Source organism: Dermacentor andersoni, chromosome 2, assembly GCF_023375885.2.
Source record: "Dermacentor andersoni chromosome 2, qqDerAnde1_hic_scaffold, whole genome shotgun sequence".
Lineage (NCBI taxonomy): Eukaryota > Metazoa > Arthropoda > Arachnida > Ixodida > Ixodidae > Dermacentor > Dermacentor andersoni.
This window is the reverse complement of record NC_092815.1, coordinates 5,216,514-5,232,961: the sequence shown is the minus strand read 5'-3', so window position 1 is coordinate 5,232,961 and position 16,448 is coordinate 5,216,514. Positions and strand designations below refer to the sequence as shown.

At 50.4% G+C, this 16,448-nt stretch overlaps 1 protein-coding gene across 4 annotated transcripts in view; it reads left to right on the top strand.

Moving 5' to 3' along the window:
* LOC126543030 (retinol dehydrogenase 11-like) overlaps positions 1–16,448 on the top strand; it is a 139,184-nt gene that overhangs the window by 58,230 nt on the left and 64,506 nt on the right. For 3 of the 4 annotated variants that reach the window (XM_050190178.3, XM_050190177.3, XM_055077587.2), the window contains exon 5: positions 16,090–16,275. The exons of the other annotated variant lie outside the window; for it this stretch is intronic. In XM_050190178.3, coding sequence (XP_050046135.1) covers positions 16,090–16,275 — 186 coding nt within the window. The remainder of the gene's footprint in view (positions 1–16,089; positions 16,276–16,448) is intronic. 4 annotated transcript variants of the gene reach the window in all.

The window sequence follows — 16,448 nt, the reverse complement described above, 5'->3', positions numbered from 1 at the left end:
GTGCTCGTAAACTGTTTGCTGTATGTTAGTTTTGCGGGCTCCATATGGGAGTCGCGCTAGTCTGCCAATGTATCCTGCTTAAACTGTTAACAAGTAAATAAATCCTGTTCACCGAGTTCCTGTCTACGACCTTCATCTCCTTCAAATGGTGGCAGCGGCGAGATAGTCCGACGACTCCTACATCTGGTCGACAGCGGTAGGACCGTCCGACGAATCTGACACCAGGCGTCGCTGCGGAAAAACCCGTCACCAGCGCCCCCATCGCAGCCTTGGCACGAACTGAGTAGTTCAAGGAGAGCTGTCCGCAAGCGACGGTGCATAGGCCACAATGGACCTTTCTTTTTCGTTTGTGTTGAGGCACGGTTATCTAAAAATCAAGGACCTGGAAAGCTTCCGCCCATCCGCGCTACGGAAAGGAAGCGCAGCAGGGCTAAGTACGTGTACAATGTAAAATAAAGTCTCAAGTGTTATTTCAGCGTGCTGCAACTCGCAAGTACAGAGAGCATCAGGTTTGTCTATAGGCATATCAGCATAAATATCTAACCATTTCAAATTGGTTCATATTGAATATGTCCCGAATACAAGACTTAAGTATCTCCTATATTTTTTATGTATTTTATAGTAATGTTTTGTCTCGCAATTATTTACGGAGTAAATCCTTTCATAGCCTTTTCCAGGGTAGCAAACTGAAAACGTTTTCCGAGGCAGCAAACTGCGTGCGATCATAACGAAAGTAAGCTTCCTACAGTGCCTACACGCTCCATCTTTCCTTCTCGCAGGAGCTACAGCATCGCTCAGTATCTTAATTTGAACTTTCCGCAGACCCTTCGAGCAACAAGCGCGCACAAATAAATGTATATAAACGCCAAATATTTTTCTTTACACACGTGCGTTACTTCGCAATTACACATCCAGTGCTGCTACAGCAACTTTATTGCTCACATTTGAAAAAACGCAGTCGAACTGGCTCAGCACATTGCGAAGCGTGCTTGTTTGCGAAGCGTGCTTCGCTTTGTTTCTAGCGGCGGAGTTTTGGCGGGAAGAGCTTTGTTAGCGCTGGCGCCGTTTACGTATTGCGGCGTTACTTAGCCTGTGTTGTACTTATGGATGCAACAACTGAGGAGGCTAGGGGAAAAATCTTTTCATTATTCCATCCGAAGAAGCAACGCGGCTCGCCGAAAAATGTGACTGTATGGACGTCAGACTCTCGAGTTTTGCAAGACGCGTAGCGCCACCTGCCGGTGCGAAGAAGCAGTAATTGAGTGGTGTGAAGCTCGACTCCCTTGCTAAGTTGCCTATGCAGCTAGCGACTGCGAAACGACGATTTAACTAGATTTTGGTCTATTATGGCGAGTGTTTTGCGCATTTAACACCCAGACAGAGAGCTATGAATTTCTACGCTAGTCGGACGCGCCGCCGAACTACCATAAAGCGCTTGCTGGCTAACTCTTCAGACTGATGGCGGAAACGACGGCAACCGCGATAGCTCCGCGCGCCACGAAGAAACGCCGCAATCGACACTACTGTTGTGTTGTAAATTGCCATGAACGTGAAGGACTGAATAACAACGTTCAGTTTTACCGATTTCCATCGCCATCGTATGAAGGGGAAAGGCGAGAGCGCTGGATACGGGCCATTCAACCTGTTGGGTAATCGGATTACTTGCATTCCCCACAACAAAGCGGCTCGCATGAGAAAGTGCGACAATTTTGTTCTTCTGTAATTGTGTTGCGTAGCCCTGATGGAGGACCATGGTAACCAAGCAAAAACTCAAGAATCTGCAGCTGCCACTTCGTTGGTAACAGAAAAAACAACGTTGCGAACCATCCTGCTTATGTGCCATCGATTTCTCCACCTTTTAACAGACGTCCGCCTCCGCTTGACTCAACGAGTGGAACGGAGAGATTTAGCAGGTCAGCTTAACCAAACATTTTGGTTCGTTTATGAATTCAAAATCCTGTTCTAGAGAATCGTTGTATCGCGAGCTCATTTCTACTTTCGGTATTTTGTATGTCCTGGGCTGATACAACGAGCACGCTTCGCAATGTGCTGAGCCTGCTCGACTGCGGTTTTCAAATGTGAGCAATAAAGTTGCTGTAGGAGCACTGGATGAGTAATATCGAAGTAGCGCGCGTGTGTAAAGAAAAAAATGTCGCGTTTATTTACATTTATTTGTGCGCGCTTGTTTGCTCGAAGCATCTGCGAAAAGTTCAAATTAAGGTACTGAGCGATGCTGTAGCTCCTGCCAAAAAGAAAGATGCAGCGCGTAGGCACTGTAGCAAGCTTACTTTCGTTATGATCGCACGCTATTTGCTGCCTTGGAAAACGTTTTCTGTTTGTTGCCCTGGAAAAGGCTATGAAAGGATTTACTCTCTAAATAATTGCGACACAAAACATTACGATAAAATACATAAAAATATAGGAGATATTAAGTCTTGTGTTCAGGACACATTCAATATGAACCAATTTGAAATGCTTAGATTTTTATGCTGATATGCCTATAGACAAACCTGATGCTCCCTGTACTTGCAAGTTGCAGCACGCCGAAATAACACTTAAGACTTTATTTTACATTGTACGCGTACTTAGCCCTGCTGCGCTTCCTTTCCGTAGCGCGGATGGGCGGAAGAAGCTTTCCAGGTCCTTGATTTTTAGTAAACCGTGCCTCAACACAAACGAAAGAGAAGGGTTCATTGTGGCCTATGCACCGTCACTTGCGGACAGCTCTCCTTGCACTACTCAGTTCGTGCCAAGGCTGCGATGGGGGCGCTGGTGACGGGTTTTTCCGCAGCGCCGCCTGGGCAGAGTCTGAGGTCTATAGGATCGACCGCGGAAAATTTTAATATGCTCCGTACCCGCGCCTTCGCAAGGAAAGTGGCCGTTCCTCAGAAGTAACTCGTATTTTTTCGGACGATTTGATGAGATGCACTAGCGTCTACAGCCTTTCTTCGCACTAAATACCGTTCGGCACCGTTGTAGTTGGACATGTTCGCTCGCTGCTATGAAAGCCGTGCTTCATGTTGTCTGAGCCTCGCCGGTCACGCTTCTGGTTCGGCAGGCTTCATTAGGATGTTACGCACATTGCTTGGCGCACTCGTTTCGTTGTAGTGCACACCGCTGCTGGGCTCAGTCACGATAGTTGTGCCTCATAGGTTAGTTGCGCCCCGCCGTTCAGTGACACGTATTGCTATATATATATTGTTGCAGGAAGAAAGCAGGCCCACGGGTGTAAAATAATGTGTATCTACAACTAAGGTTAAAGGCGTTCAGGCAACTGCCAGACTTCGTCTTCCTCTAATCCAATCCAACTTCTTCCTTCCCTTCACCGTAACATCACCCTCCCGGCGGAGTAGCTCCATCCCGGTGCAAGTTATAGAGCCTCACTTAATGGGGGGACATAGGGCTTCAGCCTCGCGACGTGACCAACAACGCTGGTGACGTTGGGAGGCACTGAAGGCTGACCGACTGGGGCGATCTCGTATGTCACGTCGGACAGTTGGCATAAGACGTGGTACGGACCAGAATAACGGGAAAGTAGTTTTTCCGACAAGCCGACGCGACGTGAAGGCGTCCAGAGAAGAACAACGGAACCGAGTGAAAAATGAGAGTCTCGGTGCCGAAGGTCGTAGCGTCGCTTTTGAGAAGCTTGCGAGACTGTGAGGCGATGGCGGGTGACTTCTCGGGCCTGGGCGGCTAAGTCAATAGCATCGCGAGCGTAACCAGTGCTGGGTGATTGTACTGCGGAAGGTAGCAACGTGTCAAAGGGCAAGGTGGGGTCGCGGCCATACAACAGGTGAAATGGCGAAAATCCGGCAGTGTCGTGACGGGACGAGTTGTATGCGAAAGTGATGTATGGTAAAGCGACGTCCCAGTCGCGGTGATCGTCAGAAACGTATACATGGCCAGCATTTCAGTTAGCGTGCGGTTGAGTCGCTCGGTGAGGCCGTTCGTTTGAGGGTGGTACGCGGTAGCAATCTGGTGTTCTGTAGAACAGGAGCGGAGCACATCATCGATGACCTTCGATAGAAAGTAGCGGCCGCGATCTGTCAGCAACTGGTGAGGGGCGCCGTGGTGCAGGATGACGTCGTACAGTAAGATGTCGGCGACATCTGTAGCGCAGCTGGTTGGTAGCGCTCGTGCGATGGCATATCTCGTGGCATAATCGGTTGCAACAGCAATGCACTTGTTTCCTTTGATGGAAATTGGATAGGGGCCAAGGAGGTCTAGGCCCACACGGAAGAAGGGCTCTGTAGGGATATCAATTGGTTGCAGCAAACCAGCGGGAGGCATAGCAGGCGTCTTCCGGCGCTGACACAGGTCGCAAGAAGCGACATAACGGCGCACAGAACGATAAATGCCGGGCCAGAAGAAGCGTCGACGCAGGCGGTTGTATGTAGGAGTGATGCCCAGATGTCCAGCAGTAGGAGCGTCGTGAAGTTGCTGGCGCACGGCTAGTCGAAGGTGCTTGGGAAACGAGTAGGAGGAGCTCCAGGCCGTTAGGACGAACGCCACGATGGTATAAAGTTCCATCGCGCAAGGTGAACATCCGGAGGGACGGGTCATTGGGCGAGGAGCTTAGGCGTTCCATAAGTGTTCGAAGAACAGGATCTTTGCGCTGCTCGTCGCCAATATGGAGGAAGCCGGAGAGGGATAGAACACTGATGTCCGAGTCTGCATCGGTATCGTCCGGTTGATCCACGGGATTGCGGGGCAGGCAGTCAGCGTATTTATGCAGGCGCCCTGACTTATACATAATAGAAAATGTATATTCTTGTAGACGCAAGGCCCAACGTGAAAGTCGTCCAGTTGGGTCCTTCAAAGAAGAGAGCCAGCAGAGGGCGTGATGATCGGTTACGACGCAGAAGCTCCGACCAAAAAGGTACGGCCGAAATTTCGCGATTGCCCATACGAGCGCGAGACATTCTCTCTCAGTAATGGAGTAATTTCGCTCGGGCATGGAAAGAAGGCGGCTAGCGTAAGCGATAACACGGTCTTGGCCCTGTTGACGCTGAGCGAGGACAGCGCCGATGCCATGACCACTCGCGTCAGTTCGTACTTCAGTGGGCGCAGAAGGGTCAAAGTGTGACAGAAATGGGGAAGTTGTAAGCCGCTCAATCAGGGTAGAGAAGGCTTTCTCCTGCAGTGGTCCCCAAGAGAAAGAGACGTCTTTCTTAAGAAGGTCAGTGAGAGGGTGAGCGATGTCGGCAAAATTTTTCACATATCGCCGGAAATAAGAGCATAAGCCCAGAAAACTACGGACATCGTTTGTTGAACAAGGTATGGGAAAATTTCGCACGGCGTGAACTTTCTGTGGATCAGGTTGGATTCCGGCGGCGTTTACGAGATGGCCGAGCATATTAATTTCACGGCGACCGAAATGGCACTTGGAGGAGTTTAGCTGAAGGCCAGCCCTGCGAAACACGGAGAGTATGGCTGTGAGGCGCCGTAGATGGTTCTCAAAGTTCGGCGGAAACACAATCACATTGTCGAGGTAACAGAGGCAAGCACACCATTTCAATCTGCGCAAGAGAGAGTCCATCATGCGCTCGAATGTAGGTGGCGCATTGCATAATCCAAAGGGCATGACTTTAAATTGGTACAGACCGTCAGGGGTGACGAAGGCGGTTTTCTCGCGGTCCATCTCATCGACGCTAATCTGCCAATAGCCGGAGCGGAGGTCAATTGATGAAAAGTATTGGGATCCGTGAAGGCAGTCAAGAGCGTTATCAATACGAGGCAGGGGATAAACATGGTGGTGGTGGTGGTGGTGGTGGTGGTGGTGGTGGTGGTGGTGAATTGCAGCAACAGGCGGGTTTAGCCTGGCGAACAAGACCGGCAATTGCTACTCCCGAGCATCTCGCACAATACCGCTGAAGGGTTTCACCATATGTCCATCAAACCAGTCTCTCCTAAGAATTCGATGAGGAGACGTGAAGTTTCTTTTCGGGCTATAACTGATCCCTCGGGAAATATAAGGTGTTGCAGGCGCGTATGCGGAAGGTCCTTGTTTTGCAGATTCTTCAGGAGAGTGTCTTTTTCATCTTGGAATTGCTGGCAGGACCACAAAACGTGCTCAATGTCTCCTGTCTCGTTGCATGCCGTACAGTTCGGAGAATTGATTCGCGCCGTTTTAAATATTCAGGCCGGTGTATTAGCAGATCCTGTCCTTATTCGTTATAGAAGTGAGGCTTCCTCTCGGTGCAATCTCTTGGTTACGCAGGGCATATGTGGTGGAACCCAAAGCGACGCAAAGTGATTTCCAATGTCAGATTTTTGCACTTGATTACTCTTTGGAGCCTTGATTTTGGGAGGATGATAGAGCGCTGCGTGTGCAAGCGCATCAGCTTTTTCGTTTCCTGAGATACCAATGTGGGAAGAAATCCAGTGAAACTTTACTGTGAAGCCTTTGTTGTTGAGTTCTTTCACGATGGCTAGTGATTTGCGTGGGAACTTGAGGGATGGCAAACCAGGGTATACTTGTAATGCGGCCTTTGAGTCCGTAAGGACAACCACATTCAGCGGAGGCAAAGTCTTTAATTTGCGCAAAGCAGAAGCTATTGCTACGCCTTCCACAACTGTCGACGAGGCTATACAGTCCAGACGGCCAGACCACGTATATCTTAGAGAGGGAATATAAAATGCAGCTGCACAGTGGTCTTCGTCTGCCTTGACAGAGCCATCTGTGTATACTTGAAGGTGATTCGGGTAAGTCGTGTTCAGGTGTTCCAGGACTAATGACTTGGCTTCTGCAAATGGAATGCAGCTCTTTGTTGCAATCGTGGTACACTTAAGTTGCATGTGATGTCCTCGAATGTCCAGAGTGGTTCTATCCTTTCCCTCTGTCTCGAGCAGAGCAATCCTAAAACCCGAAGCGTGTTCAATGCTGCATAAAAATGTGAGCGCGGCCTGTTACCTATACGTCGTAAGAGGGCTCTACTGGGCATAGACTCACTCAATCGTAGTGGCTGGATCATCAGAGCCTGGGAAGCCTGAAGTCGTAGAGGGCGTGACTCAGCTTCGTAGAGCACTTTCTTGTTTGACGCTGGCTGAGGGACTCCAAGGCAAAGTCGGATACCTTTTCTGTGGATGGCTTCTAAGCGCTCGTATTGGCTGTCTGAGGGTGACATCAGAGGTAGCTGATACAGGATTCGACTGGTAACCAACGCTGTATGTAGCCGTAGCATCGACGTCGGGTGGTTGCCCCAGCGTATGCCAGCGACTCGCTTGAGCACATGTAGCCTGGGTGATGATGACGCCACAACGGGGTCAACACCGCGGCGCCAGAGTAGCCTGTGGTCTAAGGTAACGCCCAGAAATCGGACGTTGGTGACTTGTCGAATCTAGTATCCGTTCAAATTCAGCGTCAAGCGTGTATATTTTCTTTTCACTCCAGGAAATAGTACGAACGATGACTTCTCTGCTGATAGTGATAATGCAACCGTTTCCAAGTGGCACTGAATGACTTTTACTGCTCCCTGGGCTATTCGTGCGAGGCGGCGATGCTGGTAGCCGGAGACCCATGTGCAGACATCATCGGCATATATAGATATCTTCACTGGTGTTCGATGGTTTAGTATTCTTGGCAGGCTACTCATGGCAATGTTAAATAATAAGGGAGATAAAACACTCTCCTGTGGCACACCGCGAAATATACGTATTTCATCGCTCAAAGTGTCGCCAAGATGAACTCTGATGCGACGATCATTGAGGAACGTATGTATGAAGTGTAAGAGATGACCCGTGACGCCTACAACTTGTAACTGGCTGATGATGGCTCTTTGAGACACGTAGTCGTAAGCCTTAGAAACATCCATCAAAACAGCAAGTGTCGACAGGCCATCCGCACTGTAATGTTCTATGTGGCTTAGCAGGTCCAGCACATTGTCTTGAGCGCTTAGACGCTGCCGAAACCCAGTCATGCACGATGGTAGTTTTCGACCCTGCTCGACATACCAAGTGAGTCTTGTGCATGCCATCTTCTCCATTAGCTTCGCTGCACGCGAGGTCAGTGATACCGGTCTGTATGAGTCCAGAGCTGCAGGATTCTTTCCACGCTTCAGAACCGGTACCACCCATGCTACCTTCCATAAATGTGGGATAGCCCCACTGGCCCAGACTTGGTTAAAAAATGCCAGCAAATCACGCCATCTCTCAACCCGTAGGTTAGTCAGCATCTGATTACTGATAAGGTCAGGTCCCACCGCACAGCGACGTCGGAGGCTGCTCATAGCTAGTTCCAGCTCTCTGAGTGTGAAAGGAGCATCCATTAGAGACGACGATAGCGGTGGAGGCGGGTTGGTTGTGCCGGCTGATCTGCCGGAAGAGTATATTTCAGCGAAGGCATTCGCAAGACAAGCAAGTGTCTTGCCTAACTTCAATGCTAGGGCTTCAAATGGCTTGTTTGGTCGAAAGTTTCCAGCAAGGTTATTAACGACCCACCATATCCTTGGAACTGGCGTGAAGACCGATAGGCTTGCACAAAATGATGCCCATTGATCTCTTCTTAGTTTCCTTGTATAACGTCGAATCACTGCGTTAATCCTGTTATATATATTCTTCATTGGTGGGTCGCCCTTCGTCCTCATCAGCCTCCGCTCCGGTCTTCTACGGGCAGCGCATAGATTTTTGGGCTTTAGATCCGGAGCGGGGAAGTGGTCGGGTAGCTTCAGCTCACCGGTAGCCAATCTCTTGCTACGTAGCATGTCCGCGAACAGGTCTCCAGATGATTCGCTTAGGCCGTCCCTGTACGTATCCCAATGCGTCACAGGACAGGATCTTCGGCCGTTGGTTCTATATGCAGCAATGTTAACGAAGATAGGAAAATGATCACTGCACATTCTATCTTTACTAGTCGTTGACGATGCGAGGATGTCCGTTGAGTGTAACGTCAAGTCAATGACACTGTAAGAGGCCGGTGGTCGAAAAAACGTTGGCTGTTTGTCATATGCCACGCAGAGTCCCTCGGTGTTTAAAGCACTAACAATTTGCTTTCCACGTGCATCAGTCGCATTGTCGCCCCAGAGAGTATGGTGCGCGTTGAAGTCCCCACATATAATCCTCGGAGCTGGGCAGCGGCTGCAGAGGTCTCTTATAATTTCCCCCATCGAGACCTTCAGGCGAGAGCTCACATACACGGAGGCCACCCTGAGGCTCCGGTTTCCCAGCCGCACTTGTACAGCAGTGACTTACAAAGCACTGCTGCGAACGTCTTGAACTGGTAGAACGTAATGTGGTATTTCACGTCTCACATATAGCATGGCGCTTCCGTTCGGAAATGTCGGAATACTTTGGTTTCCATGTGTGACATAACCAGTAATTGATCTGGAACTTGGAAGACCAGCCTCGGACAGGGCCAATATTGGCACAGGCATGTTGCGTGAGAAAAGTGACAGTTCAGGTAAATGGCACGCAAGACCCGCACAGTTCCATTGCATAATAAGTGGCACCTGTGGACGAGATGGTGAACATTGTGTCCTGACCGCATCCATATTGCTAGGTGCTTTAAAAAGAGGCAGAGCTTAGAATCACTGACTCGAGAGGCAGGACTACTTCGAGCATTTCCTTCATCGAGCTCGCCGGCATTTTCTCTATGTGTGATAGCAAGGCCTTGAAGAGAGCACGTAGCACCTGCTGACAGTCCTTCTGTGGTGTGTTTTCATCCTTCTTTCTTCTTCTTCTTCTTTGTTATCCTGTTGAGGTGACGGTAGTCAACGCAGAAGCGCCACGAGTTCTTTTTTCTTTACTAAGACAACCGGTGATGCCCACGGGCTACTGGAAGGTTCAATGATGTCCTTGTCCATCATCCTGTCTACCTCTTTCTGTAGGATGGCCCTTTCTGTTGGGAAGACACGATAAGGAAGGACTTGAGGTTTCTTCTTTGACCTTTGAATCCTTCCAAAGGAGTGATATGCGCTATGACGATACCGTGTGGCAGCACATGCGACGAAAATCCAAAATTGAGGATGGGCATGCGAGTGCAGTTTTCGCGGATCCGGATTAAAGTGCTCAGCAGGGCAATATTGCGCGACAAAACCACGTCAGTAATCGGCGACACGACGTACTCGCCATCAGGTACGGGAGGACAGGGCGTCAGGAGGACGTTTGTAGCCGCCTGTGGAGACAGCCTTGCAAACTCAGCAGAACATAAGCGGTGTGAAGCACAAGTTGTTGCGTCGGCAGGAAGCGGCAGATGCAACTGTACAACACCTGTGTAGCAGTCAATTTGGGCAGAGTGTTTCGAAAGGAAGTCGAGGCCGAGAATTAGGTCGTGCGGACAGTGTTCAAGGACGATAAATAGAACAGCGGTATAATGGCCCCCAATGGTCACACGTGCTGTGCACATTCCAAGGACAGGTGAAGTACTCCCATCGGCGCCTCGCACAGTGCCCGGTATGGCGGGTGTCAGAACCTTTTTGAGCCTTCGGCGGAGAGCAGCGCTCATAACTGAAAGCTGCGCTCCTGTATCGACGAGAGATCTAACAGGAACGCCATCAACTTCAATGTCCAGTAGGTTTCCCCATGTAGGCAGGGTCAACAGAGGATTTGTGGACCGGGTCGGAGTTGCTGCTTCACCTCCGGGAGCTGCACCGCCGAATTTCCCGAAGCGAAGCGACCGGTTGCAGAAAGGGACGAAGAGCGGTGAACGAGAGGCGAAGGGGACCTACGACCTTGCGGGGACGGGGAGCGGCTGGATCTTGGTGGATCACTATCGGCGTTGATGTTCCTAGTCGGCGTATAGGGCGAGAAAGTACGATTGTCTGGTACTTGGCGGTAGTGACTCGGAGACGACCACCGAGGAGGCGACGACCAGTGGTTGCGGTAATGACGGCCGATGTATCCAATACCGGAACAATTAAAGCAAATGGGTTTATCATCCGCTGTGCGCCAGTCAGCTGGGTTTCGACGGGGTGGCAAAAAGCTTTGAGTCTGGGATGGAGCGGCCGGAGAAATCTGGTAGGTATTTGTATGGCGGACCGAACAGAGAGATGGAATGCCCAAACTTGCTATTTCCTCCCGAACGACCGCTTCTATAAGGGAGATAGCGGGCACGCTTTCCCGACAGTCGGGACGAACTGGAGCAGGAGCCATGGCCTCAAGCTCACGGCGAACGATGCGCGCGATATCTTCCGGTCCTGCGGGCTGAACGAACCGCGGCGGGTCTTCGCAAGAAGATGTCGCGGCGGTATTGGGCAATCGGTCGAAAGTTTGAGCGACGCGGCGGCCCTTCGCTTGTTCGAAACGCCGGAACTCCTTTACAATTGCATCCACAGTGGCACAATCCTTACACATCAGGAGATTGAAGGCATCGTCTGCAATACCTTTCAGTATGTGACCAATCTTGTCTGCCTCGGTCATGTTGTCATCAGCCTTGCGACAGAGGGCCAGCATATCCTGTATGTACATGACATAGGATTCTGTGGACGTCTGAGCGCGGCACGCAAGTTCTTTTTTTGCTGCCAGCTGACGACCGACAGGTCTGCCAAACAGGTCTCGCATCTTTTCTTTGCAGACATCCCAGCTCGTTAGGTCAGCTTCCTCTGTGTCGTACCATTGCTTCGCAGTTCCTCTTAGAAATATCACGTCTGCTAGCATCATTGTTGGATTCCACCTGTTGTTGTCGCACACTCGCTCGTACATCGTAAGCCAGTCCTCGACGTCGGCGTTGTCCGTGCCACAAAATGTCCCTGGGTCTCGCGGATGATTGAGGATGACCGTTGGTACGGGCTGCTGAGGCGTTGTCGCTTGTGTCGGTTGATTTGCCATTGTGGCGGCAGGTACATGACGTCCGCTACAAGGTTCCGTGATTGTACCCCGCACCTCCACCAAAATGTTGCAGCAAGAAAGCAGGCCCACGAGTGTAAAATAATGTATATATACAACTGATGTTAATGGCGTTCAGGCAACTGCCACACTTCATCTTCCTCTATTCCAATAAGTTCTTCCTTCCCTTCACCGTGACATCATATATATATATATATATATTATTTAGACTCCGCTCACGAACTCGAGACTAAAACGGCGGTTCTTTTGAGCCCCCGCTATTCGTGCAACTCGCGGTGCAGGTGTAGTTTTATGTAGCGCGCATTGCTGCACGTATTTGTATTTGGGGTGTTACCAAAGTCGACAGCTACTGTGCCTAGGCACAGTAACAGCAGCTATATCTTGAGTACGCCATACCTGCATGCATAATAAATCAGAATGCAGACATCCGCTAAACATAGCCGAAAATATATTGTGTTCAAAGATGTCGGGCAAATCTAAGCCGATTGAAACATATTTAACGGGGATAGGCCGGGTAAAAGACATCTTTAACAAAGGGGCGCGCAACGAACCAGACCGTTTTCGACGTTCGACGTTTTTAAACTTGTTATGGCCACGTACACGGCGGGCTGACATATCAAGAGTTCTTATTTTGGAAATTATTTGTGAGACGTCACGGTATATATTTTATGCGAAGCATATTACTAGAGCTCAACCCAGCTCCGCAGGCGCGGCGGTGTCGCCTTCAATACCACGTGACACCGTGACGTCACGACAGAGGAGAAATGGTGCTCCAACTCGCGCCGTCGCTCGCGGCGTCGCCTTCAAGGCTGACCACGTGACACCGTCACGTGGTCACCGTGACCTCACGACAGAGGAGAAACGGGGCTCCAACTCGCGCCGTCGCCCGCGGCGTCGCGGCGGTATATAAGCAGCTGCGTTTGTTTCTAGGTGGCTTTGGCTCAACTCTTGCAAGATGGGCTGGGTGGGAATCGAACCAGGGTCTCCGGAGTGTGAGACGGAGACGCTACCACTGAGCCACGAGTACGATGCTTCAAAGCGGTACAAAAGCGCCTCTAGTGAACGCGGTGTTGCCTTAGAAACGAGCTGTTTCTAAGGCTCAGGCGTGCGTCGCTTGCTCAGGCGCACATTTCGGTACCGCGCCGAACGCTGCGTTGCTCCACGCTCACCGCGTCCAATGCGGGGCGCGTAGTCGCTGCGCCGTAGCCCGTTGTCTTACACCCCTTGGCGGGTCGACGGGAACGCTGTCGCGTTCCACTCTTGAAGGCGAAGCAGAGTAACGCATGAGTTGTTTCTTCGTCTAGCCGAACCAAATATAGCCAAGCAACAGCAGTTCACCAGGCTAAACAGTGGCTCAACAACTAAAATAAAGGCTAGTATGCTTCGCATCCTGAGCTTAACCTTAGCTAAGCCACAGCCATTTTTTTCTTCCCTACCTTGCACCATTTCTCAAAAAGTTGTGCCATACCAAATCTTAGCTTATTCATCTTAGGATCACTTCATCGAAACCTTTTTCTTTAATTCATGAGCCATTCCACTGTGTGAAGGTGGATCACCAGCGAAGCTTATCCGATCGGCGCTGAGCTTCGGAAGAAGCGCCTACACATGCGAGTACACGTAACCATTCGTCGTCAAAAAACGTGGAAGCGCACCCTTTAGCAAAGCCTCTGTACACGTACCACCCACTCGCAGAGAAGCACCGCGTTAACACCTCCAACGCACGTTGCCGTTTCTCGTCGTCCCTCACGGCAGCGATCGTAGTGAGGTCGTTACCGAACCATAGTCTGTCGCAGAAGTTGCAGGCAGGGTCGAAATGACGATTAATTAAGCATCTTGGGAACCTCGCGTTCGCGCCCTTGAACTCATCCACGTTGACCCCTTGACGTGGTGTGCTTCCTCGGTTCTCGCTAGTCGCTCACGTGCCGTCTCGCGGGCACGCTCGTCGGATGCCGCTGCATTAGCGTCCGCACGCCATGGACGATCGATCACACGCGCGTCGCTGCTCCCTCCGTCCCTCTTCATACGCGCGCTGTTCTTCTGCAGTCCTGACGACGCGCGGCCTTACCATTGCACCGGCGGAAAGAAACTAAGATGATTTACTATAGATCACCTATACAGCCGTGACGTCAGCCGCAGTCGAAAGAGCCATTGGTGATGATGATAATAGCTTTTTGCACAACGGAGCCAGCTGTGGAAAAAGACGACGAGCGTGCGAGCAGTATCACGCGCGCGTTCGCGCGGCTGCGGCGACGGGCGACAACGAAGAAGACGGTGACGCTTGAGCCATTGCTGATGATGATAATTTCTGCTCACACGCGCCACGAAACCCTGGATCTGAGCCATACAGAGCCTCGCTGTAAAACGTGATGCATGATAGCTGGGGCATCATGTATAACGTGACTAAGAGCAACAAACAAAAGCAGTAGTTGAGCTTTTGTTCTTCGGTTAACAATTGGTGACGTTGCAGACAGAGAGAAGCTCTCGATGATAACGTCATGATAACTCTCAGATGCCCAAAAATTCAATAGCACTTTAGCGGTAAATACGAAAAAAAAGGCGTTAGCATTACGTCGCACTTCTTTCAGGTCCTGGATCCATATTGCAAAGTGTTATTCAGGAGCTCACTCGACACACGTCCTGCCTCTTCGAGGAGCGAAGCGCTATTGGCGATGGTTCGGAGCAGACCACCGTCGGCTCCACTACCATGTGACTACTTTCCCACAATACACGGACACTTTTTTGAACTTTGACACTCGCAATTCCAACGCATTTAAAGCCCTAATGTACTGTTTGAAAACAGCAGGACTAGATGAGCACTTGTGAGGGAACATATCCGTGAGTGAACATTCATCTGCGCCTGCGCTCCCTATGACTTTCCCCCTTTTCCCACGTGTAGGGTAGCGAGAACTTGCTTAACTTAGCTGCCTTTCTCTCTCTCTCTCAGATGGCCATAGCGTGAGCACTCATTTCGCGCGTACTTCACAGCGTCTTTCTTTTTCATAGTGAATGTGTGCTACCTAATTGCTTCTGTGTTGTGACGTTCATTTCCTGACGAGTCTGACTGAAATAAAATTAGCTTAAAGTTGGCGCTATTCAGTGTTTTACCATCTAGTCCTTGCATGCTGTCGCAGTATCTAGTTCTTAAGTAGGAGAATAGGTTGTGCGAATACTAGTGGAATGATAAAATCCCATAATGAAATCCCAATATCACTCGCGGGAAGCATGAGGATTTGCAAGTTCCTTAAAATGAAGCTTCCTTTGCCTGCTTCCCAGGGTTCGGCCTGTCGTTTGTCTCGCTGACGAAGCGGCGCCCATTATGGATGTATTAAAATCGGTCGTTGAACACGGAGGCTGTCTAATCAAAGAGAGCAACGTGGTGGGCCAGTGTAGACACCAATGCACGATATGTGTGTTCGCAAGTTATTTATTATGGTTTATGACGGGGGAAGCTCTTAGTGGAAGTGCACTCGAAAGCAAGATGGGCCAATCCTAATAACGCTTCTCATTGCAATGGCTCAGGTATATAGCAAAGAACGAAAGAAAAAACACAAATAACTATTTTTTAATGTATAGGGGATGGATGGATGGATGGATGAAAAACTTTATTAGGGTCCTTTAGGGCGCGCCCTAGCGCGCAGCGGGCCGCTCCCACGTCGGGACAGAGAGGCCGAGCCTCTCCGCCACGTCGCGGGCCCGTTGGACAGCCCATAACTGTTCTTCGAGGTTGGGGCTGTGTATGACAGCATCCCAGCGTGAAGAAGTGTTACTTTCATCGCCGCGTAACGCGGGGCATCGCCAGAGCATGTGAGGTAAGTTCGCTAAGTCATTGCATAGTGCACATGTATTTGTCGTCTGAATTTCGGGGTACATCTTGTGAAGAAGTAGGGGGTTCGGGTATGCCCCCGTCTGTAGAAGCCTTAGTGTCAAAGCCTGAGGTCTATTGAGTTTGCAATGTGGGAGGGGGTAGATCCTCCGAGCCAAGTAAAAGTGCTTAGCAATTTCGGTGTACGAGGAAGGAGAGTCCCGATTGTCAGTACCCCCGGCGTCACGTTGCCCGGTAGCTACGCGGTTGATGATCCCTCGCGCAGCTCCGTGTGCCGACTCATTGAGGTTGGGCGGCGCACCCTCGATCTGTCCCATGTGGGCTGGAAACCAGATAGGAGATGACTTGGACTATTAAGCTGTCTGATTGGCGAAATAGCTTACAATGCAGTTTATCTGCTAATATAATGAAAGCAAGGAACAAATTATTACAATACCGGAGCCCGATTAGAATACGATCGTCGCATCTTTCACGGGCGTGTGCAGACTTGCTGAAGAAGAGCAAGCCGAGTCGTGTGGTGGTCGTCGGCTCGTGCGGCCAGGTGGCCGGTCGGCTGAACACGGAAGACCTGAGCTTTGGCCGCTACTGGTTCCCGCTGCTCAACTATTGCACCACCAAGCAGTGCAACATGCTCTTCACCGTCGAGCTCAGCAGGAAGCTCAAGGGATCCGGTACGCCGTCACAGGACCGAGTCGACCGCTATGTCCAACTTATTATCATTTTCTTCCATAACTTTGCATGCCTACCTGGCGTTTCAGTGAAAACTAAGTAGTTTTTAAAACAACGCAGTGATGGTCAGGATGCCAGACGCTGTTCACGTGAGCGAACATCAGAAATTGCTCGG